The sequence below is a fragment of the Hipposideros armiger genome, unplaced genomic scaffold (assembly GCF_001890085.2).
Source record: "Hipposideros armiger isolate ML-2016 unplaced genomic scaffold, ASM189008v1 scaffold_15, whole genome shotgun sequence".
NCBI lineage: Eukaryota > Metazoa > Chordata > Mammalia > Chiroptera > Hipposideridae > Hipposideros > Hipposideros armiger.
The window spans coordinates 1,069,186-1,094,198 of record NW_017731365.1 but is presented as its reverse complement, the minus strand read 5'-3'; the positions used below and the strand labels follow the sequence as shown (position 1 = coordinate 1,094,198).

The following is a 25,013-nucleotide window of genomic DNA, read 5'->3' as shown; positions in this document are numbered from 1 at the left end:
AAGGAGGGGATTGGTATTTGATGCAAGTCTTGAAGGATGAGTAGAATTTATTCAGAATTGGAGAAATTTTAGAAATAGGGGAAATCTTGAGGATTGGCTAAGGCGATAATATTGGTAAAGGCATCAGGAAAGCATTTGTTTATTTGAGTATTGGCATGTAGTTTTATGTGGGTATTGTGAAAATGTGGGAGACATACTTCAGTTGAGGCTGAAGTAAAAACAAATCTGTTACAAAGGGCCTTAAATGTCATATTAAGGAATTTAGACTTTTATAGGCAGTGAGGGAGCTGGCATCCCTGTATTCTTTGTTGTTGCTTTGCCAGCTCTTCTTGATGTTTTTGTAGGTAGATCCAAGATAAATTTAAACCCAGAGGTTTTACTGATAAGGGCAGTTTTTTATCTTACAGGTATTCTTTTGCCTTGTTCAGCTTTACGCTTTAGCACTGTATCTTATTTATTCAATGAAATTTTTTTTTTAAAGATTTTATTGGGAAATTGGGGGCGGGGAACAGCGTTGGAAAATCAGGGAAGGGGAACAGACAAGTTGCTGTCCTTTTTTGTTCTTCAGTCTAGTTGTGGAGGGCGGCGCTTCACTGGCCCATGTTGGTATTATTATTGCGCTCTTCCTGGATGAGGCAGATTGGTTGCTGGCCACTGGACGGCCCCTCACAGGGGCAGCTCACGCTGTCTGTCTGCTGCTCACGCTGGCGGCCAGCCACTCACTGTAGCTTACAGAAGCCCACTGCAGCTCCATTGCAGCCTACGCTGTCGGTAGTGACTCATGGCAGCCCAGCTCCAGGTCTAGCTGTTGTTCACCATCTTAGCTGTAGAGGGTACAGCGTCACTGGCCCTCTTGTGGGATTGAAACCGGGGCCCTGCTGCTCGGAGCTGGCATCCCAAGCCAACGCTTAACCAACGTGCCACTCGGCTGGCCCTAATGAATTTTTTATTGATCACTTAGTATGAAATAGGCACATTAGGGTGTACAATATGCAGTGGTAAGCAGTACGCTACTAGCCCTGTTGGTGCAATCATACAAATAACACTAATTACATACTATGAGAAGGGACTATAAAGAAAAAAGTTAAGGATATTTTAGAACATGTATGTAACAGGGGGACTGAACTTAATCTGGGAGATCAGAGAAGGCTTCCTGTTGGGAAAGAGTAGAAATGAACTAGACAAAGATGAGGGGAAGCGAATAGAGCATGTATGTGAGAAATGGGCATTGGAGGATGTAAAGGAAGGCGAGTATGGCTAGAGTATAATGAGGGAAGAGAATGATATGAAACGAGCTTGGAAACATATCACACAGAACCTTATAGGCCTTGTTAGAAGTGTTTATCCCAAGAGAAGGCACTGAAATACTGTTTTCGGGTGAGCAACATTACCAGGTCTGCATTTTTATAGTATTTCTATGTATGTGTACAGATGTCTGCTAGTATGTGCATACAATAATTCTGGAAATACATATCAGTAATTGGTAAGAGTAGTTGTCTTTTGGGAGAGGACCCAGAGATGATCCAGTTTTGGAGGGAGACTTACTTTAAGTGTGTACTATTTTATAGTGTGAATTTTTAAAAATCAATTACTAGTTTAGTGCTATTTATTTAATAAAAATAAATAAAAAGATGTCTAAAGTTGCAACACAGAGTGGCAGCGGGGAAGCTAAAATGACAAGCAGAGAGAATTATCATAGGAACCAGGTGAGATGGTGGAGAATAGATCTATTTGCCATATATTTCTTTAGAAAGAAAACTATGTAACTTGGTGATAGATAATAGATTGTTACCAATCTTTGTATACAGTAAGAGGAGGGGAGCGAGTATTAATCCTCTGTCGGGCGCAGCTGATCTCACAGATTGTTTTGAAATTCTGTTGATTTTTATACTGAATTTATGTAGTAAACATATTGTTTTTACTTTGTGGCAAATTAAAATTTCATTCTGAATAAATAATAAGTATGCTTACATGTTGTTTTCATTCATTTTCAATTTAAATAAATAAATGTCATCCACGCATCTAGTAGATGCATTGCGCCCAAACTCATAACTTTTGCATTGCGCCTGACGGAGGGTTAAGGATGACTCCCTATGTTTATAACTTTTGCTGCTGAGTTAGTTAGGATGTCATTTACTGATATGAGAAACACTGGGAAGAGGTCCAGGTGTGGGAGGTAGGGTGGGGGTCATGAATTGAGTTTGGGGTACACTGAGCTGGAAGTGCCTTGATATATCCAAGTGTAGATATCAGGTAAATAATTGGATACATGGGTTTATTGCTCAGAGGTCTGAGCTAGTGATAAAATTTTGAATGTAACAACAAAAAATTTTTTTTAATGTGATCAGCATATAATTGACAACTGAAACCTTGAACTTGGATGAGTGCCTCTTAGGAGAAATCACAGAATAAAAGTGAGACCTGAGGAATATTAAAAAGAGGTAGCCCTTTTTTGAGGAGCATAAGGAAATGAGAGCCCCCAGTTATGTGACTTACGCATTCATCAGTAAAGTCAGTCAACTTAAAGTGTACTAAATAGAGAATGTTCTTCTAGGTAGTAGTATGTTTCTGTATGAGAAATAAGCTTATGTAATAAAGAGGAATATGTATTTCCATTTGATGAAAGGAAGCATATTCCAGAATAACTGATGATCTTCAAATGAAACTTTGTGTGTGTGAGAAAAATTGTTAGTTAATTTTATGATTTTTGTTTTACAGCAAGTGAAGTCTTCTGCTGGGGACAGAATAAGTATGGCCAGTTGGGTTTAGGCATTGACTGTAAAAAGCAAGCTTCACCACAGCGGATTAAGTCTTTACTTGGAATCCCTTTCATGCAAGTTGCAGCAGGAGGAGCCCACAGTTTTGTACTCACCCTTTCTGGAGCTATCTTTGGATGGGGACGCAACAAATTTGGTCAACTAGGTCTTAATGATGAAAATGGTAGGTTCTCATTATGTATAAATAAATGTACTTTAAAAAAGAGATGATCTTTGAGATGGATCAGTGATTCTTAGTGCCAGAGAGAAATATACTCAAATCTTTCCTGATAAGGAGATGGGGATGAGAGGTTAATTTAAAAATTCCATTTGATAATATTTTTAGGGGATGGTGGAAGGCCCCAAAATAACATTTTATCATAAAATAAACTAGAAAGTATATCTGGGCAAAACATCTTTGATATTGGATGGTCATTAAAAGAAAGTTGAAAAACATTACTTCAAACATTATTGGCCAAAATTGGTGGAAAGAAGCAATAAAATTTTTTTGGAAAGTAACATGAAGTGTTAATCTATTTGAGATTTTTCAAGGAAATATTTAGATAATCTGAGTCATTAAATTAATCTTTAGTTTGGGCTTCACTTTTAACATTGATGTTAAGAGTCTTGAAAATAAACATTTTGAATTAAAAAATATTGTAACTACTTGAAACAAGTTGGGATCTTGGGATTATTTTCTGATAACTATATTATTAGGTTGAATGCCAGTATTTGAAATACAGAAACTAATTTCAGAAGTTCAACATAATTGTAATGACTTAAATGGACAAAAGTGAGTTGTTGATCTAGTAACAACTGGTAATGATAAGCAAATAATACTCTCAGAAAGAATTTTAAAATATTTTGTTCTGCATAAGAAAAATATGTCAGATTAGGACATTATATCTCTTCCCTGCTAGAATATAGCAGAAAGTATACTTTTTAAACTTTTAAGTACAGTCTTGTGAGCTTCATTATCATGAGGGGAATATAAAGAATGATGTGTATGTCTTAGAAGCAGTCAAATAGCTTTGAAATTCCTTGAATGCTGATTGGCATTTAGGCAAATTACTCTTTAAATCCCTTCCTTATCACAGAATAGAAAGGCCTGGGAACCCAACTTAGTAGGCTTATACTGCAAAATCATTGAATCATGGTTAACATTATTTAGTTATCACTGTCTACTGAGCTTTTGAAGCTGTAGTGGAAACACACTTTAGAATAGTTTCAATTTAAAAAAATATCGTTAACGTCTCTTGTTGGAATTTTCAGATAGGTATGTTCCTAATTTACTAAAGTCACTAAGAACTCAGAAAATAGTTTATATTTGTTGTGGAGAAGATCATACTGCTGCACTAACCAAGGTATTGTACTCCTATGAAACTTCTTTATTATTACTTATAGTGGTTATTTCATAATTAGTAAATGTTTTAATGATATTTATGTTAAAACTTGAGTATTATTGATTTCTAAAAAATAATTTACCTTGAAAAAAGGACCTAGATTATTATTCTAAAAATATTGCATTGTCAGAAAAGTTATGATGTATTTTTTCTGTTTTTCGTTGCAAAAATGTGTCATGACTTCCACGACAAACCAATACCTTAATTTTCAAATTTGTTTTATGTTACGAAATGTGAATTGTAACCTACTGTTAAATGTGATAATATATTGTTGAGTTTCTCAGCTTCATGTGAAATACTGCTTAAATAATATTTTGAATGAAGTAATTCCTTTTAAGTTTATCAGACTTGCCATATTGTGTGTATCAATCCCACTTATATAGCATAGCTCTGCATAATTTTAATTTAGCTCCCATTTGGCTTATAAATATTATATAACAAGTAATGGAAGGGAATGAATCCTTCTATTATCTATAAGCCAAGTATTATGCAAGCAGTTATAATGAACTTTCATCACAATCTTGTTAATGGCTTTAACTCTGACGTCTTACTTTATTGGATATGTGCCAATTCATTGTCAGCGCTGCATAGTACTTCTCTAGTGATTAGAAGTAAAATGAAAATAAAAACATTAATCTTTACCAGGAATATTATTTATTATAGTCGTGTTAACATAAAGGAACTGGCAAGGTTCCATTGATTAAATTAGAAATTAATGTTTTTTCTTCTTTATCTGTCTTTGTCCTACATAGTAATATTCGTAAGAAAAAATTAACTTCTAATCAGACTTTATAAAATTCTGCACACTCCCACATTGGAATTTTAGGATAAGAATTATTCTTAGTCATTACCAAATATAGTATACTCAGGGTACTTTAAAAACTATTGTGACCAATTATAAAAGTTAATTTTTAAAAATTTTATATTACTTGCCTTTTAGTAAGGAAGTTTATTATACCTGCTGATCTTATTACCGTATTTTATTGTTTCACATTACAAATGTAATCACCAAAGTCTTATTAAATCATGTTGGCAAGTTGTAAATTTTAGTCATTCTTTTCTGTCGTTGGTATTTGGAAGCAATAAGGCTATGTTAAAATAATAGTAAAACATATTTTGTTTAATATTCCTTTGGGCTAACTTTGTGTTAGAAAGATTCACAATGTTAATGCTTTCCAAATTCAACCTTTCAGATAACCCACTTATCCTATTTTCCCAGGATATATAACTATATATATTGAGTTTTTTAAAATGCCAATTCTGTTAATCTTCTGTATTCCTCTTTCAAGAAAATTGCTGGGGAAACTTGTTCATTGGAGTTTCTGTTATATATTATTTTAAACCAAATCAGGTAGTTTAAATATCCTCAAAGTAAAACATTTTATTTTTCTTTGATTTAAGTTAGAATATACTTCCATATCTATATATATTTGGCTTTTCTGGGAGAACTTCTTCAATAAATTAGGATTGCTTTTTGAAGCATTGTTTTTGCTTAAAACCTACATAAGGAAAATGACATTAGGAAAAATTTTAAAAACACACTTTTAAAGACAATAAATGGGAAGACATGCATGTTAATGGTTGTGAGGACACTACCATAAAGATGTCAAATTATTTCAAGTTTATTTTCACATTCATGATCCAAAAACACATATACACACATCTTTTGATTTAGCAATCCCAATTTTAAGAATCTGTCCCAAAGATATAAAATTCTGTATGCATGAGACCATTTATTATGGCATTATTTTAATAGCAAAAGAATGGAAGAATGCTAATATCGTAAGTAGCAGCCTAGTTGGATAAACTGTGGTAACTCCATGCAGTGGAATACCATGCCCTATAAAACAGAATGAGGAAGATCTCTACATTATGCTGTGGAATGATTTTTAGGATATATTGTTAAGTCAAAAGAGGAAGGAGCGGAATAGTTGCTTTTTGTATAATAAGGTAAAATATGAATATATTACATGTATTTATATTTAAAAAAAATTAATAGCTAAATCAAAGGTACCTTGCCTTAGAGTTTTGACTTTGGATCCTGGAAACTATTATACATGCTACAAAGCAAATATATAAACATTTCATAAAAATGAAAAACAAAAATATACCTTATTTCCCCATGTATAAGATGCACCCTTTTTCGAAAAATTTGGGGTCTAAAAAGTGGGTGTGTCTTATACAGTGGTTGTAGATTTTTTTACTTGCATTTTCCGCAAGTGATGAGGAGTTGTATGAATTTTATGATGAATAAAACGAGTTCAATAACTTTATGTAATACATTTTTTTCAAATTTCAGGCCCCAAAATTAAGGTGTGTCTTATACCTGGAAGCGTCTTATACATGGGGAAATATGGTAACTAGTGGCACAACTACAGAAGAATTCTTTTAGGTCATTATAAATTACAGCATTTTGTTGTACATCACTAGTGGGAAATAGCCTAAGAATAAACAATTCACAAAGAAATGTTAAACTGCATTCTGTAGTCTTGTTGTTAATAGTAAAATTGGTAGTATTTTAATATATTTTATGTATAGAGTAGGATAAAGCAAATAAGTATTTATTTTACTGTCATTAGAAACTTTGCTTTTTAGAGAAAAAATAAAAAATAGTAGGAGTTAAATTAAAACCCCTGTGATTTACTTTGAATCACAGTATCCATATGAACTCTTTATTTTTTTTTGTTCTAAAAATATGGGTGGTTTTGTTTTTGTTTTTGCCATGACCACATTAAGGTACTAGAAGTAATTAATCATGTACAGTCTATAAGCAGTGAACATCCCTTGATTGTTGTAGACTGTATGTTAAAAGGAACCAGGGCTTTTAGATAAGAATAGCCTTGGGCATTGCGTGTTAAACTCAAACTACTAAGGTCATGTCAGAAGGACAACCTGACAGTGCTTTCATTGGTCTACAAAAATAAATAATGACTGAAATAAATGGAAATATACCAAATATATAAAAATCCATGACTTCATAATGATACTCTTCTTCCCCAGATTAATAAAAAGCACACTTAATTGCTTATCTTTGGAGGTTGCTAGGACAACAACTCATTTTTTCTAAAAATTAGTAAATAAGAAAGAATCATTTCTCCTGCCTCTTATTTGCAAATTGTATTTCAGAGTAACTTAATAGTTGATGAATTAAATTCTTTATAGAAGAATTCCAATTAATAAATCCGGAAGAAATAATAAGAGTAGGAAATCTCCATTTTCTACTCCCTAATAAAGTAATGGATCTAGGTAAAGATCAACAACTTTAAGCTTAATAGGGATGGATTAGGCTAAAATACACACTGACCTACTTTTTAAAAAATTATAGTTGACATACAACATTTTTATTTTTTATTTTGACCTACTTACTTTTAACATCACGAACTAGACATATGCTTTCTAACATGATGTAACAAAATAATCAGGAAAACTTAAGCATGGCTTCAGTATTAGGTGATATTAAGAAATTAATAGTAAAGGGGTCAATTCAGCACCCAACATAGAACATCTAAACATATTTCAGCAAATATTAACAGATCTTAAGGCAGAAACAGACAAAAATACAATAATAGTAGAGGATTCAGTACCCCACTTTTAACAATGGATAGATCAGCCAGCCAGAAAACCAATAAGGAAATACTGGACTTGAACTACATTTTGTATCAAGTGGACCTAACAGACATATACAGAACATTTGTCACAAAACAAATGAACAAATTTAAGAAGTTTGAAATCATATCAGCCATCTTTTCCAAATAAAATGTTATGAAACTGGGAATTAAAACAGGAAAGCTGGAATAGTTCCAATATGTGGAAATTAAAAAGCATACTTCCGAATAATCAGTAAGTCAAAGAAGAAATAAAGGGAAATCAAAAAATATCTTCACAAATGAAAACGGAAACACAACATATCCTAACTTGTGGGATGTAGCAAAAGCAGCTCTTAGAGGGAAGTTTATATTAAAAACACTCTCATTAAGAAAAAGAACAATTTCAAATAAATAATCTACCTTCATACCTCAAGGAAGTAGGGGAAAAAAACAAACGGAGACCAAAATTATCAGAAGGAAGGAAATAAAAATTATAGCAGAAATTAATGAAATAGAGACTGGAAAAACATTAGAAAAGATTGATAAAACTAAGACCTGTTTTTCTGGAAAGGTAAAAAAATGAACTAGACTAAGTAAAAAAGAGTCAAAATCAGAGACGAAGAGGAGATATTACAACTGCTACTGCAAAAATACAGAAAATCATAAGAGACTATGAACAGTTATATGCCAACAGATTGGGTAACCTTGATGAAATGGATGAATACCTAGAAACATACAAACTGCTAAGACCGAATTATGAGGAAATAGAAAACCTGACTAGTAAGGAGGTTTAATCAGGAATCAAAGTCTCCTAACAAAGAAAAGCCCAGGAACTGATGGCTTCACTGGTGAATTCTACCATTTAGAAAACACCAGTTAATCTCAAGCTATTCCAAAAAATAAAAGAGGAGTGAAGCCTTCCAAACTCATTTTGAGGCCAGCATTATCCTGATACTAAAGTCACACAAAGATGCTACAAGAGAAGAAAAATACAGGCCAATACCCTTGATCAACAGATACAAAACTCCTCAACCAAATACTAGCAAATTAATTTCAACAGCACATTAATATGATCATATACCATGATCAACAGGGATTTATCCCTGGATGCAAGGATGGTTTAAAATCTGCAAATCAGTTAGTGTGACACCACATTAGCAGAATGAAGGATAAAAATTATATGATCATCTCAATATATGTAGAAAGAGAATTTGACAAAATTCAACATTCTTTCATGATAAAAATTTGCAACAATTTAGGTAAAGAAGGAATGGACCTCAACATGATAAAGGACATATATGACAAGCCCACAACTGATAGCATCATACTCAGTAGTGAAAAGCTGAAAGCTTTCCATCTAAGATCAGGAATCAAACGAGGATGCTCACTCTTGCCACTTTTGTTCAGGAGAGTAGTGGAAGCCCTAGCCAAAGCAATTAGGCAAGAAAAGAAACAAAAGCCTTCCAAATTAGAAACAAGATTATCTCTGTAGGTGACATGATACGTACATGTAGAAAACTAAAGATTCCACCAAAAATCTGTTAGAATTAATAAACGAATTCAGTAAAGTTGCAGGATACAAAATTGATATACAAAGGTCAGTTGCTTTTCTATACATTAAGAACAAGCTCTCTGAAAAGAGAAATTAAAGCAAGTCCATTTACAATAGCATGAAAAACAATAAAATACTTAGGAATAAATTCAACCAAGGATGTGAAAGACCTGTACACTGAAAACTGTATAAGACATCAATGAAAGAACTCGAAGAAGATATACAAGTAAATGGAAAGATATCCCATGGTCTTGGATTGGAAGAATTAATACTGTTAAAGATGTCCATACTAAAAACGATCTATGGATTCAGTGCAGTCACTACCAAAATTCCAATGGCATTTTTCATAGAAATAGACGAGGCTAAAATTCATATGGAACCACAAATGACCCAGAATAGCCAAAGCAATCTGAGAAAGAAAAACAGCTGGAGGCATAATATTTCCTAGTTTCAAATTATATTACAAAGCTGTAGTAATCAAAACAGAATGGTATTGGAATAAAAACAAACAAATGGACCAATCAAACAGATTAGATAGCCCAGAAATAAATCCACACATACTTGAATATAGTCAATCATTGACAAGGCGCCAAGCACACACAATGGGAAAGGATAGTCTGTTCAACCAATGGTGCTGGCAAAACTGGATATCCTTATGCAAAAGAATGAAACTGGATCCCTGTCTTGTACCACTCACAAAATGGTAATAAATGAAAGAATGAAATGTAAACACTTAACTGCAAAATTCCTAGAAGACAACATGGGAAATCTCTTAAACATTAGTCTTGGTAATCATTTTTTGGATATGGAACCAAAAGCACAGGCAACAAAAGCAAAAATAAACAAGTGGGACTACATCATACTAAAACTGCACAGCAAAGGAAACGGTCAACAAAATGAAAAGGCAACTTACAGAATGGGAAAAAATATTTGTGAATCATGTATCTGATAAAGGTTAATATTAAATATATATAAGGAACTCATATAACTCAGTGGCTAGAAATAATCTAATTTAAACATGGGCAAAGGACCTGAACGGACATTTTCCCAAAGAGGATACACAAGTGGCCAACAGGTGCTCAATAGTAACATCACAGTAATCAGGGAAATGCAAATCAAAACCACAGTGAGATATCACAAGGGAGAACCCTTGTGCATTGTTTGGAATGTGAGTTGACACAGCCAGTATGGAAAACAGTATGGAGGTTCCTCAAAAAATTACAAATAGTACTATTATATGACCCAGCGCTCCCACTTGTGGATATATATCTGAAGGAAATGAAAACAGGATCTTGAAGAGGTAACTGTACTCCCATATTTATTGCAGCATTGTTCACAATAGCTAAGATATGGAAACAACCCAAGTAAGTGTCCATCACCAGATAAATGGATAAAGAAAATACACACACACACACACACACACACACACACACTCACTATCTCTGTCTCTGGAATATTATTCAGCCATAAAAAAGGGAAATCCTTCCATTTGTAACAACATAGATGAACCTGGAGGGCAGTATGCTAATTGAAATAAGCCAGACGGAGAAGGACAGCTATATGGTATCATTTATAGGTGGAATCTACAGTAGAATGGTGTTGGTCCAAGGAGACAAACTTAGAAGATAAGTTCTGAGGATGCAATGTACAGCATAGTGACTGTAGGTAATAGTATTAGGTTGTATACTTGAAATTTGCTGAGAGTAGATGAGAGTAGATAGGAAGCATTCACACACACGCACACACACACACAGGTATGTGAGGTGGTGGATGTGTTAATTGATTGTGGTAATCAATTCACAGTGTTTACATATGTCAGATCATGTACATTTTTCGTATATCCATTTTTCGGCAATTCAGTTATACCTAAATAAAACTGGAAAAAAATACCAATTACAAAATCATAAATAAAAGCACTTGCTATTTCTATCCAGCAGGAAATTAATATTAACTTTGTAAGTGTGATAATAGTATTGTGTTACATACTATTATACTTATTAGAAGTATAAACCATTGAATACATATGCATTTACAGGTGAAATGATTTGATGACAGTTTGCTTCAAAGTACTTCAGTACTTCTCTTGCTTTAAAGTACTCTGAGAAAGGGACGTGGGAGGGGCATCGATGAAACAAGATTATTTAACTTTTGCTAGTTGTTGAAACTGAGTGATGATTCATATATATTTTTTCTTTTGTGTATTTGTTTGAAATTTTCTATGATAAAAAGTTTTAAAAAGAAATAATCAATTTTTTAAATAGCATTGTGTATAAATACTTAGGCTATTAAATGATAAAAGCAGGACATAAAATTGTATATATATCTACAACGATGAAGAAAAACAATTGCATTGAAAAATACTAATTGTATATGTGTTAACCTGTTATCACAAATTACTTTTTAATATACATAACCTCTAATCCAGTTATGTATTTTTACAACAAAAATTTTAAAGGCCATCTATATTGTATGCTAAAAATAGTTATATATGTGCACTCTGGTTATGTAAACTTTTTGCAGAGCTTTTATATTAAAAGCATAACTAGTTTGAAAACTGAAGATGATACCATTTTAAAGGTTTTGTGAAATTTTATAGGTGTGTACCTGGGATTCTGCAAGAATATAATGACAGTGAAAGGCAATGAAAAATGATTATTAGATCTCTTTAATGATGGCTTTAAATATGACAAGAACATAATTAAATACTTTAAAGACGTGCAAAACTATTTAGCCATCAGCATGGAACTCTCGTTTTAAGACATTTTACCTTGAAAAGTCAGGTATCGTCTGTTAAATTGTGAAGATAGTAAAAGAGAAAAATTGACTCCATGTTAAAGATTAACTTATTTTCCTGAAGATTTTTTTCTTTTGTCAGGTTGTCTAATGATAAAGGGTTTTGTCTTTTTTTAGGAAGGTGGAGTGTTTACTTTTGGAGCTGGAGGTTATGGTCAGTTGGGTCATAACTCTACCAGTCATGAAATAAATCCAAGGAAAGTATTTGAACTTATGGGAAGCATTGTTACCCAGATTGCTTGTGGAAGGTAAGCTATTCTATAAGAATATTTTGGTCTCTAACACAACTACTTAGGGAATTCTTTTTTAACAGTACAGAGGACTTTTTTTTTTTTGACACCTGTTATGCTATGAATTCATAGGGAATAGGCTCCAGCAGTTCAGGCCCCTTGCCATAGGTTCTCAGAAAGTGTGCTTGTCTGGGTGGAGCAGGCTGGTGCTTCCAGTTGAACCCAGGTGCTTTTCTCTTTGGCTTCTTTTTTTGATCATTTTCCTTCACATGTTTTCAGCAAGCTATCTCAGCTCTTAAGAGTGCTTAACATGCTCAGTATGTACATTAATTCTCTTTGCAAGAAGAATCTTGCACTTGTTTGTTTACAATAATGTCAGCAGCATGCTGGGTAACAATAGTAGACTCTCACTTTTGCCATGGTAACATTTGTGGGGCATTCCTTTTTGAACAGGCCCATTCCTTTGATGTCTACAATATAATATCACCTTTCTTGTATGTATGTGGTCAAAGGAACAACTTCATATTGTCTAAAAGAACTAGAGGAATTACAGGGGTGCCTTTCCTTTTTCCCTTTATGTTGGTCATTTTTATAAATTAGTGGAAGATGTCAGTTCCAGCTGAAAGTAAGAATATTTTAAAATGAATTGTGTAGGAATGTAGTAAACTAAGATTAAAAAGAATTAATGCTTAATTTGCTGTTGAGGAGTTATAGTAGCCGGAGAAACATATTTTATAGTTGATTATTTCACCTTTCTTTATCTGAGGCAGGATATTGATAATGTATATATAATTTTCTATTGTATATAGCATCACACTTGGAGAGAATCTGTAGATCCATTTTTTTTTCTTTTTTCTTGAATGAGGGACCTCATTAATTATTTAACACGTAAGATTAGTTAGTGGTGAAAATTGAATTAGGATACAGATCTCCTGATTGTCAGTTGTTGGGAGTAAAGAGAAGAGCCAGAGCTTTGAAATTGAGCTTCACCTTGCATGGATTAAATTAGACACGAAGAAGCTAAATGTGCTTTGACTAGTTAATTTTGATTTAGCTTAATCTGTTTCTACTGAGTTTTTACCCTTACACAACATAGTTAAGTTTTGCCAACTGTTAACTTCAGACACATGGAATCACACTGTAGGCAGACTTTAGTGATTTTCTTTTTTTTAAACATCATGCTTAAATGGTTATCCATATGTATATAGCTGTGGTTCTTCATCATTAGATTTCCTGCTTTGTTTTATTTAATTATATGTATATATAATTATTTACTCATTCTGTTATTGATGGACATTAGGGTGCATCCAGTTTTTAGCAATTACAAATAATGTTGCTTTGAACATTTATTATATGATATTCAGAAACTTTCATATTTCTGAAGTATATACCTAGAAAAAAATTGCTGGGTCATAGAGGACACTTAACTTGAATTTTGTAAGCTAATATCACCCAATTTACCAAAATGGTTATATCAGTTTACATTTCCATTAATATTGCATGAGAATTCCTGACACTCTTTGTCACCATTTGGTATTGTCAGACTTTCAAATTTTTGCTAATCTCCTCGATTTGTAGTGTTATTTAATCATGATTTTAATTTGCATTTTCATGATTTTTATAGGGATTGCATTGAATCTGTAGATCATTTTGGGAAGTATTAATGGCTTAACAATATTAAATTTTCTAATCCATAAATATGGGATGTCTTCATTTATATTTAATTTCTTTCAGTAATATTTTGTATTTTTCATTGTATTTTACCATCTTGCTTACATTAATTCTTAAGAGTTTTATTCTTTTTGATACTATTGTAAGTAGCATTGTTTCTTAATTTCTTTTTAGATTGTTCAGTATAGTGTATAGAAGTACAACAGGTTTTTTGCATGTTGATTTTGTACACTGCTGCTTTGGTGAACCTTGTATTAGTACGAATAGTTTTTTTTGGTGTGTGGAATCTTTAGCGTTTTCTACATGTAAGATCATATAATCTATATGCAGAGAAAATTTTACTTACTACTTTCAGATTCAGATGCCTTTTATTTCATTTTCTTGACTAATTGCCCTGGCTAGAACTTCTAGTACCATGTTTAATAGAAGTGGTCAAAGTAGGCATTTTTGCCTTGTTTTTGATCTTAGAGGAAAAGTTTTTAGTCTTTCATTGCTGAGTATAATGTTTTCTGTGAGTTTTTATATATGGCTTTTATTATGTTGAGATAGTTGCCCTCTATTCCTAGTTTGAGTTTTTTTCATAATTATGTAAGTTTTTTTCTTTACTGTGTTAATGTTGTACATTACATTGATTGATGTGTGTATGTTGATTCATCCTTGCATTCCAGGAATAAAATCCACTTGGTTATGCTGTGTAGTCTTTTTAATATGCTACTGAATTTAGATTGCTAGTGATCTATTGAGAATTTTGCATCAGTATCTATAAGGGATAATGATCTGTAGTGTTCTTGTAGTGTGCTTGCCTGGCTTTGCTATCAGGACTACGCTGGCCTGATAGAATGAGTACATTACACACCCATGATTCACTTGTTTACGACCTGAAAATTTGAGCTGCTTATTCCCCTTCACTTTTTCACCCCTCTTAAAAATTTTCAATTATAGTTGCTATACAAGACATTCAGTATTACTTTATATATATTTCAGGCGTACAGCATAGTGGTTAGACATTTATATAATTAGTCATCCTGACTAGTCTGGTACCTACCTGGCACTATACAGTTATTATATTATTGACTATATTCCCTATGCTTTACTTCACATCCCTGTGACTATTTTGTAACTACCAATTTGTACTTTTTTTTTTTTTTTAATTTTATTGGGGAACAGCCATGGTCATTGGTTCCACATTGCTTGCATGCTACAATGGCATATTTGACTCTTTTTTTTAGGGCTCAGCTCACAGTGATCCATGTGGGGATCGAACTGGCAACCTTGGTGTTATCAGCACTATGCTCTAACCAACTGAGCTAACCGGTTATCCCCCAATTTGCACTTCTTAATGCCTTCACCTTTTCCACCCTGTCCCCCAAACCTCCTCCAATTTATCACCCCAATAAATCTAGTACCCATCTGACACCATATGTGGTTATTACAGTATTATTGAGTATATTCCCTATGCTATACACTACATGCCCATGACTACTTTGTAACAACTAATTTGTACTTCTTAATCCCTTCTCCCTTTTCCCCCATTCCCAACCCCCGTCCTGTCTAGCAACCATCAAAATGTTCTATCTGTGAATTTGTTTCTGTTTTGTTTATTTTGTTCTTTAGATTCCACATATAAGCGAATTACATTGTATCTATCTTTTGCTCTCTGACATACTTCACTTAAGGTAATACCTTCCAAGTCCTTCCATGCTGCCACACATGTCAAGAGCCCATTCCCTTCCACGACCGAGCAATACTCCATTGTATAAATGTACCACTTATTCTTTATCCATTCATCCATTGACAGACACCCAGGCTGCCTCTACATCCTGGCTATTGTAAACAATACTGTAATGAACATATGGATGCACATGTCCTCTCAAAGTAGTGTTTTGGGTTTCTTCAGATAATTACCCAGAAGTGGGATTACTGGATTCTTTAATGTTACTTGTTATAGCCTTTTTTAAAATCTGTTTTGTCTATCACAGCTTTTCTTGTTGTTTTGTTTCCATTTTCATGAAATATCTCTTTCCATCTTTTTACTTTCATTGTGTGTGTGTTTTATGATATAAAGTGAGTCTCTTGTAGGCAGCAAGCATATTTAAGGGTCTTGTTTTCTTATCCATTCAGTCACCTTACCTTTCGATTGGAGCATTTAATACGTTTACATTGAAAGTAATTGTTGATAGATAATGCAATTATTGCCATTTTATTATCCATATATTTTCTTTCTTTTTTCTTTCCCTTTATTTTTATTTTTGGTCTTAAGTCCTTCTAATAATTCCTTGTAATGGTGGTTTGGTGGTGAGGAACTCCTTTAGCTTTTCTTGTCTGGGATGCTCTTTATCTGTCCTTTGATTCTAAATGATAGCTTTGCAGGGTGTAGAGTAATCTTGGTTGTAGGTCCTTGCCTTTCATTACTTTGAATATTTCTTGTCATTCCCTTCTGGCCTGCAAAGTTTCTGTTGAGAAATCAGCTGATGGTCTGATTTACCTTGCAGGTAACCAGTTGCTTTTCTTTTACTGCTTTTAAGATTCTCTCTTTGAGTTTTAACCTTTGGCATTTTAATTATGATGTGTCTCGATGTAGGCCTGTTTGGGTTCATCTTGTTTGGGACTCTGAGCTTTGTGGGCTTGTATGTCTATTTCCTTCACCAGGTTAGGGAAGTTTTCAGTCATTTCATGTCTTTAGGTTTTCAATTCCTTGCTCTCTTTCTTTTTCTGGTACCCCTATAATGCGAATGTTGGTATACTTGATGTTGTCCCAGAGGCTACTTAAACTCTCATGTTTTTGGATTCTTTTTTCTTTTTGCTGTTCTTATTGGGTGTTTTCTGCTACCTTATCTTCTAAATCACTGATTTGATCTTCTGCTTCATTAAGTCTGTTGATTTCCTCTAATGTATTCTTCATTTCATGTATTGTATTCTTGAGTTCTAACTGGTTCTTTTTTTATGTTTTCTATGTCTTTGTTGGAGTTCTCCCTGAGATCACTGAGCATCCTTATAACCAGTGTTTGGAACTCTTTGTCTGGTAGATTGCTTTTCTCTATTTTGTTTAGTTCTTTTCCTGGAGCTTTGTTCTGTTCTTTTATTTGGGAAATGTTTATTTTTTTCCCCATTTTGGCTGTCTCCCTGTATTTGTTTCTATGTAAGGCTGTTATGCCTCTCGTTCTTAGTAGAGTGGCCTTACATAGTAGGTGTCCTGTGGGACCCAGTGTGCAGTCTCCCTGGTCACCTGAGCCAGGTGCTTCAGTTGTGTCCCTTGTGAGTGTTGGTTTGCCCTCCTATTGTAGTTGAGATTTGATTGCTGTTTGCACATCAGTGAGAGGGATTGACCCTCAGGCTGATTGGTTGTGAGGACTGGCTGTGACTACAGTGGAGGAGCTGTTATGTAGGGGCTGACCCTACAGAGCAGGGTTTGCTCTAGCGGGGCTCTGGTGCCTGCCCAGTCTGCCCTTTGGGTGTCATTCTTAGAGGTGGCCGGGTGGTGCTCAGGCCCAGTCTGAAGCTGGCCACTGGGCCTCCTGGGAGGGGACCCGCTGCAGGCCAAGTTCAGCTATAGTCTGTTACCTGCCTGGAACCACATGGTATGAACCACAAAGCAATCCAGAGGTGGCTGCCGCCCGTGCTGTGCTTGGAGGTACCTTGAGACTCCAAGCTGCGAACCAAGGCTGTCACTAGTGCTGGTCTTAGGCTCCTCAGCCAGAGGTTTGGGACACACGGAAGCCAGATGCTGCTTGTTTGGGTTTTGTGAGCCTTTGAGAGATTTTGGGAAGTTCACAGAATGAGCCAAGGCAGATCATTTATATGCAAAAGTTACTGGCAAGGGGTTGGATATGCTCAAAAACTGGGTGAGGCATGGTCTCAGGGGATTGCTAGGGCAGGGCAGACGAAAGTTGATAGCCAGTTTGATGGAGACTCTGATATGGTATCTTCCTGTGTCTGCACACAGGGACAGGGAGGGCTCAACAAAAAACAGTGGCTTCTGTCAGCTTCTTTGTCTGGGAGAAAGCTGCCTCTCCAGCTTTCACACTAAATCTAGACAGGTCAGTTCCTCTTTGTATGTCCCTGGAGCCTTTTGAGTTGCTGCCCCAGCTAGAGCTCAGAGCCAGTGAGTCTATCAGCGATTTAGTCTGTGCACGGTACCTTTAAGAGGAGTGCCAGGGAGTGCAGTTGTTCTCTGACTCACTTAGCCATAATCTCTACTGGTTTTCACAGGCAGAAGTTATGGGGACTTCTCTCCCTGGCACTGAAGCACTGGGCTGGGGAGGGGCTGTGACCCTTGGCTCCTGGGGATGGGGGAAACTTCTGCAGCTGAGATGCCTCTCCTTTCATGGTCACACGCAGATGTGGGAGCAACCTATTCCCCATTCTCCATCTCTGCCCCTCTTAGCCAGTCTCAAGGTCTCTTCTTCTGTATGTCCATAGTTGTAGGGCTTTGGGTTCAGCTAGACTGCAGGTGATTCTCATTAGAGGTTCTGTGGTTTAGTTGTAATTGATGTGGTCCTGAGAGGAGGTGAGCACGGTGTTTACCTGCTCTGCCATCTTGACCAGAAAATCTCTTGCCCTCATTTTTGAAGAGAGGTTTTGCTGGATTAGATTTTTGGCTGAGAGTTTTTTCTTTCAGCTCTTTAAATATGCCAGCCTGTGCCTTCTGATCACCAAAGTTTCTGGTGAGAAATTTCATAATCTTATTGAGGATCCCTTATATGTGACAGTCACTTCTCTCTTGCTGCTTTGAAGTGTCTTTCTTTGTCTTTTGACAGTTTGATTGTAATGTAGCTCAGTGTGGGTCCCTGAGTTCCTCCTATTTAGAGTTTGTTGGGCTTCTTGGCTGTTTATGTTTTTTATCACATTTGTGACTTTTTGGCCATTATTTCTTCATATGATCTCTCTTTCTCTTTATCCCTCTTTTTACCTTCTGGAACTCCCACAGTGCATATGTTGGTCCATTTGATGATGTTCCACAGGTTCTTCTCTTCTGTCTCTTCACTTTTATTCAGTCTTTTTTCTTTCTCTTCCGGAGACTTAATATTTTCAGTTGTTTTATCTTTTTTTTTTTTAAGGATTTTTATTCAGGAACAGTGTGTTTTTTCAGGACCCATCACCTCCAAGTCAAGTAGTTATTTCAATCTAGCTGTGGAGGGTGCAGCTCAGTGGCCTGAACTGGCAACATTGGTGTTATGAGCCTGTGCTCTAACCACCTGAGCTAACCGGCCGCCCAAGAATTTGCTACTCTTGATTGAAGCTGTAAAACCTGAGATTGAGGAACACAAGGCCTGAGCTGGATAATCATGTTTAACCCATTCCTAAACACAGAATAGTGAAACATTAGAGGGAGTTGGATAGGTTCACTGGTTAGTGGGTTTTCTTCAGCTTCAGTTCTGCAATTTCTTAAGGTTTGCTTCTCTCCTCGTACCTCCAGAGGAGTCTGGATACATACCTGTCAGGATGAGTTTCTATAGAAGAAAGGGAATACTTTTATCATGCATTTCTCTCTCTTTCTCTCTCTCTCTCTCTCTCTCTCTCTCTCTCTCACACACACACACACACACACACACACACACACACACACACACACCCATCTTCTGATTGGTGCTGGATTACTTGCTCAGTTCTTTTCCTACACATTTTGAGTGGTGCCCAAATGGTGGGCCCTCATAGACCACAGCTCTAGATTAGGACCTGACAGATAGGGAAGGGGTCGGGGGAACTTCCTTGAATAGCATACCTTTAGTGCTAAATCATCTATTATAAGGGATTCCAGTATAGATGTGGGCCTATTTGTAGATATTTGTAGAATTTTCTGGACCATGCTTATGCAGGCTACCTGTGTGGTACAGAATTCATTAGTGTAAACTAAGGCTACTAATAAGTATTTTGTACAGAAAATTTTTGAACTGTAATGATTTTATTAATTTGTTTTTGAAGGGAAAAATTATATCAGTTAATATTTGCTATGCTTTTCTAAATGTAAATTATTTAGAAGGTAACATTAAGTGTAAGATTTCTGTCCTTTTACTCTAGGCAGCACACTTCTGCTTTTGTTCCTTCATCAGGACGAATTTATTCCTTTGGACTTGGTGGTAATGGGCAGCTAGGAACTGGTTCAACAAGCAACAGGAAAAGTCCTTTCACTGTGAAAGGAAATTGGTTCCCTTATAATGGACCATGTCCACCAGATATTGGTAAGTTCTGTTATATTAAAGCTTTGCTACACACATTAAAGTTATTGTTGAAGTTTTCTCTTAATTGATGTTTTCTATGTTTGAAATGAAAGAATTGAAGATAACGTTGTTTAGTGAAAATAAAGAGACGAAACAGTGTATATGGTTGCTTAGTTTGTTTATATTTGCTTATATATGCATAAGGAAACTTGGGATAAATAAAGTAATAAAAGTGGTTTCAGAGGATTGGATATAGGGGAACTGGTTGGGCTAGATACCAGTGGGAAGGGGTATTTTTGTTTTTTAAAGTGTACAGTTCAGTATTGTTAAGTACATTCACATTGTCATGTAAGTAATCTCCAGAACTCTTCATCTTGCAAAACTAAAACTCTGTATTCATTCAACAACAACTCTCCATTCGTTCCTCCCACTGGCTGGCATCCACGATTCTACATTCTGTCTCTATGAATTTAACATGACTGGGTAACTCATATAAGTGGAATCATACAGTATTTGTCTTTTTGTAACTGGCTTACTTAATGAATTTAGCATAATCCCTTTAAGGTTCATCCATGTTATAGCATGTGTCAGAATTTTCTTTTTTAAGGTTAAATATTTTATTGTGCATATATATGTGTATATCATATTTTGCTTATTCATCTGTGATGGACAATTAGATTGTTTCCACCTTTTGACTATTGTGAATAATGCTGTTATAAACATAGGTATACAAATACCTCTTCAAGACCCTGCTTTTAATTTTTTTTTTGGTGTATATGGGACACTAATAAAATTGTTTAATTTTTCTATTTTTTAAAAAATTTGAACCATTTGAACATATTGTTTATTCAAAATATTAAAAAATAAAAATTTGCTGTTTCTGTCTACTGCTTTAGCTAAATATGTAATTTATTTTTATTTTCTTTCAGTAGATCAGGTTATTTTTCAGTGTATTCTTTAAAAAGTTTGAAATATTCAAATGCTATTTTCTCATTCACTTTGACATGCAACCAAAATGTGCTTTTATATGTTCATATATATACACATATATATATACATACACGTATATGTATATATGTGTATATATTCATATTGACGTACACACACACATACTTATTTCCTTTACCTATTTAGAATTGTTTTCTCATTTTATCTTGTCTGATTTTCTTTGTGGTTTTTCTCTGAGTTGTGGGACTTGAGTCTATTGAGACTATTCAGTGATAAGCATGCTGTGAAGATTGACATTGGAAAAAGTTCATAACTTGTTTTTATGAATAACCTTGAAAATTGGTTTTTATTTATTTTTGGTAACTAAAACGCTATCTCAGTTATGCTTTTATTTAGCAAAGGTCAAGATGTGATACTATTTTTTCTTGTTTTTGTGTTTAGAATACAGCTTCATTTTCTTCCAGTTACTCTTAGGTTTGGAACATGCATTTATTTTTGTAGTAGTGTTTTTTTCTTGTGTGTTCAGCAGCATGTTGTTGTTTCATAGTATCAGTTTCTTCCATAAATGGCACTAATAACCTCACAAAGAGATCATATATATATATATATATGTATATGTATATGTATATATATATAAAACTGTACAACTTTATTTATTTATTTATTTTTATTGGGGGAACAGTGTGTTTTTCCAGGACCCATCAGCCCCCAGTCAAGTTGTTTTAATCTAGTTGTGGAGGGCGCATCTCAGTGGCCATGTGGGGATCGAACCGGCAACCTTGGTGTTATGAACACTGCGCCCTAACCAACTGAGCTAACTGGCCGTCCCGAGATTTTATAGTTTGAAGCAGCATATCGTAAGGATATTGTAAGGAATCATTTGTTTCTGTTTATATAGTTCATTCACCCTTGAAACTGCATACCTTGAGATTATTTGCAGTAAAATAGGAAAGGAGATGGAGTTTTAAAATTACTCCTTTTAGTTTAATCAAAAATTATTGATTCACAGTAGCTAGAATGTGCAAACAACTCAAATGTCCATCAACAAATGAATGGATGAAAAAATGTGGTATATACATGTAATCAAATAGTAGTCAGCCATAAAAAGGAATGAAATTTTGATTCATGCTACAACATGGATGAACCTTGAAAACATATTAAGTGAAAGAAGCCAGATACAAAAGGATGTCATATGATTCTTCTTATATGAGGTACCTAGAACAATCAAATTTGTAGAAACAGAAGTAGAATAGAGGTTACCAGGGACTGAGGAGAGGAGAGAACAAGGAGTTGTTGTTTAATGGGTACAGAGTTTCTGTTTGGGATGATGAAAACATTTTGGAAATGAATAATGATGATAGTTGTGCAACATTGGGAATGGACTTAATGCCACAGAATTGTATGCTTTAAAATGGTTAAAATGATAAATTTTATGTAATGTATATTTTACCACAATATATATTTATATATATGGTATATATAATGATTGATATTGTTTTCTACTATACTAAAGCTGTATAACATAAAACTAGTTACATGTGAACTTAATTTACTCAGCACCTCCAGAGGTGAAGCCCATAGCTCCCCCAATAAATGACATGGTTAGCATAAACTCTGGTGTGGGCTAAGGCCACAGGTAAACAAAGACACTGCTAACAGGACATTCCAAAGACTTTGAGATTATTTCCTTAGAGGTAGGCAAAAGGCAAACCTTTCTTTAGAAGGTGTAAAGTTTGGACAATTGTATCAGTTTGCTAGGGCTGCTATAACCAAATATAATAATCTGAGTGGCTTTAAACAATACAGATTTATTGACTCACAGTTCTGAAGGCTAGAAGTCCAAGATCAAGGTGTTGGCAGGGTTGTTCCTTCTGAGGGCTATAATGGAGACTGTTCCGGGTATTTCTCCCAGCTTCTGGCTTTTTGCTGGCAATCTTTGGCATTCCTTGGCTAGTAGATCTCTGCCTTCATCTTCACATGGCATTCTCTCTGTGTGCACATCTGTGTTCAAATTTTTCCTTTTTATAAGGACATCAGTCATTTTGTATTAGGGGCTCACCCTACTCCGGTATGACCTCAACTCAACTGATTACATCTCCAGTGACCCTATTTCTGAATAAGGTCAGTCTCAGGTACTCGGTGTTTAAGTCAACATACACATTTCTGGGAGACAACCCATGACAGTGTCCCTGATGAGGTAATCCTTTACTGCACTGGAGGCATTGTAGGCATTGACTTCGTAAGTACAGCCAGCTTTTGTTCCTTAAAATGACTCATCATACCTAATTCAATAACCATCATTCTCAAATATGGCACTTCAGATAAATCCTTGGTTGCATAATTGGTTTATTCAATTATGAAAGAGGTACCAACTAGTAAGAATAGGAACAGATTCTTACTGAACCTGTACAAATAAATGTATTACTATTAAAGGAAGGGAGATCTAGTAAGAGTTTGAATTCTTATTGAGTTCTGGGTATCAGCAAGAATCAGATGTAATTATTTTTAATTGACAACGTATTAGTTTCAGGTGTACAACATAATAATTTGATACATGTATTGAATTCAATATTGTGAAATCATAATAAGTTTAGTTAACATCAATCAACACAGTTACAAGATATTTTTTGTGATGAGAACTTTTAAGATTTATTCTCAGCAACTTTCAAATATGCAATACAGTATTATTAACTATAGTTACCATGCTGTACATTATATCTCTATGACCTATTTATTTTATAACTGGAAGTTTTTATCTTAACCCCCTTTATACCTATATAGCCCACCCACTGCCTCTGGCAACTACCAGTTCACCAGTATGTTGTGAGCTTTGGTTTTTTGTTTGTTTGTTTGTTTGTTTGTTTGTTTTAAAATTCTACATATTAAGTGAGATCATGTGGTATTTGTTTTTTTCTGACTTATTTCTCTTAGTGTAATGCCAAGGCTTATCTATGTTGTCACAAATGGCAAAGTTTTCTTTTGTTATGGCTGAATAATACTGCATTTTGTGTGTGTGTGTGTGTGTGTGTGTGTGTGTGTGTGTGTACACACACACACACATAATATTTTCTTTATCAGGTCATCGATGGACACTTAGGTTGCTTTCATGTCTTGGCTATTCTAAATAATGCTGCAATGAACATGGGAGTGCATGTACCTTCTTGAGTTAGTATTTTTTTTGTGTGTGTAAATACTGAGGAGTGGAATTGCTGGATCCTATGGTAGTTCTCTTTTGAATATATTTAGGAACCTTCATACCATTTTTCATAGGGGCTGCACCAATTTACATCCCCGCCAGCAGTGCACAAGGGCTCCCTTTTTGCCACATCTTTGTAACACTTGCTATTTATTTCTTGTCTTTCTATAGTAGCCATTCTAACAGGTGTGAGGTAATATCTCATTATGGTTTTGATGTGCATTTCCCTGATGATTAGTGATATTGAGCACCTTTTCGTGTATCTCTTGGCCATCTGTATGTCTTTTAATGTCTATTCAGATCCTCTTCTTGTGTTTTATTAGATATTGTTTTTGCTATTGAGTTGTATGAGTTTAAAAATATATTTTTAATATTAACCGCTTATCAGATACATGATTTGCAGATATTTTCTCCCATTCCATAGGTTGCCTTTCATTTTCTTGATGGTTTCCTTTGGTGTGCAGAAGCTTTTTGGTTTGTTGTAGTCCTAGTAGTTTATTTTTGCTTTTGATTCCTTTGCTTTTGGTATCAAATCCCAAAAAAATTATCACCAAGACTGAAGTAAAGCAACTTATGTTTTTTGGTTTTTTTTTAAAGATTTTTATTGGGGAATTGGGGGATGGGAACAGATAAGTTGCTGTCGTTTTGTTCTTCAGTCTAGTTGTGGAGGACGTTGCTTCACTGGCCCAAGTTGGCACCATCATTGCGCTCTTCCGGGG

The 25,013-nt window shown here is 34.8% G+C and overlaps 1 protein-coding gene across 1 annotated transcript in view; it reads left to right on the top strand.

Annotated features, from left to right (window-relative positions):
• Positions 1 to 25,013, top strand: part of HERC4 (HECT and RLD domain containing E3 ubiquitin protein ligase 4) — a 131,806-nt gene that overhangs the window by 38,219 nt on the left and 68,574 nt on the right. Inside the window, exons 6-9 of the mRNA XM_019624801.1 lie at positions 2,719 to 2,940; positions 4,029 to 4,120; positions 12,209 to 12,339; positions 20,011 to 20,171. Coding sequence (XP_019480346.1) covers positions 2,719 to 2,940; positions 4,029 to 4,120; positions 12,209 to 12,339; positions 20,011 to 20,171 — 606 coding nt within the window. The remainder of the gene's footprint in view (positions 1 to 2,718; positions 2,941 to 4,028; positions 4,121 to 12,208; positions 12,340 to 20,010; positions 20,172 to 25,013) is intronic.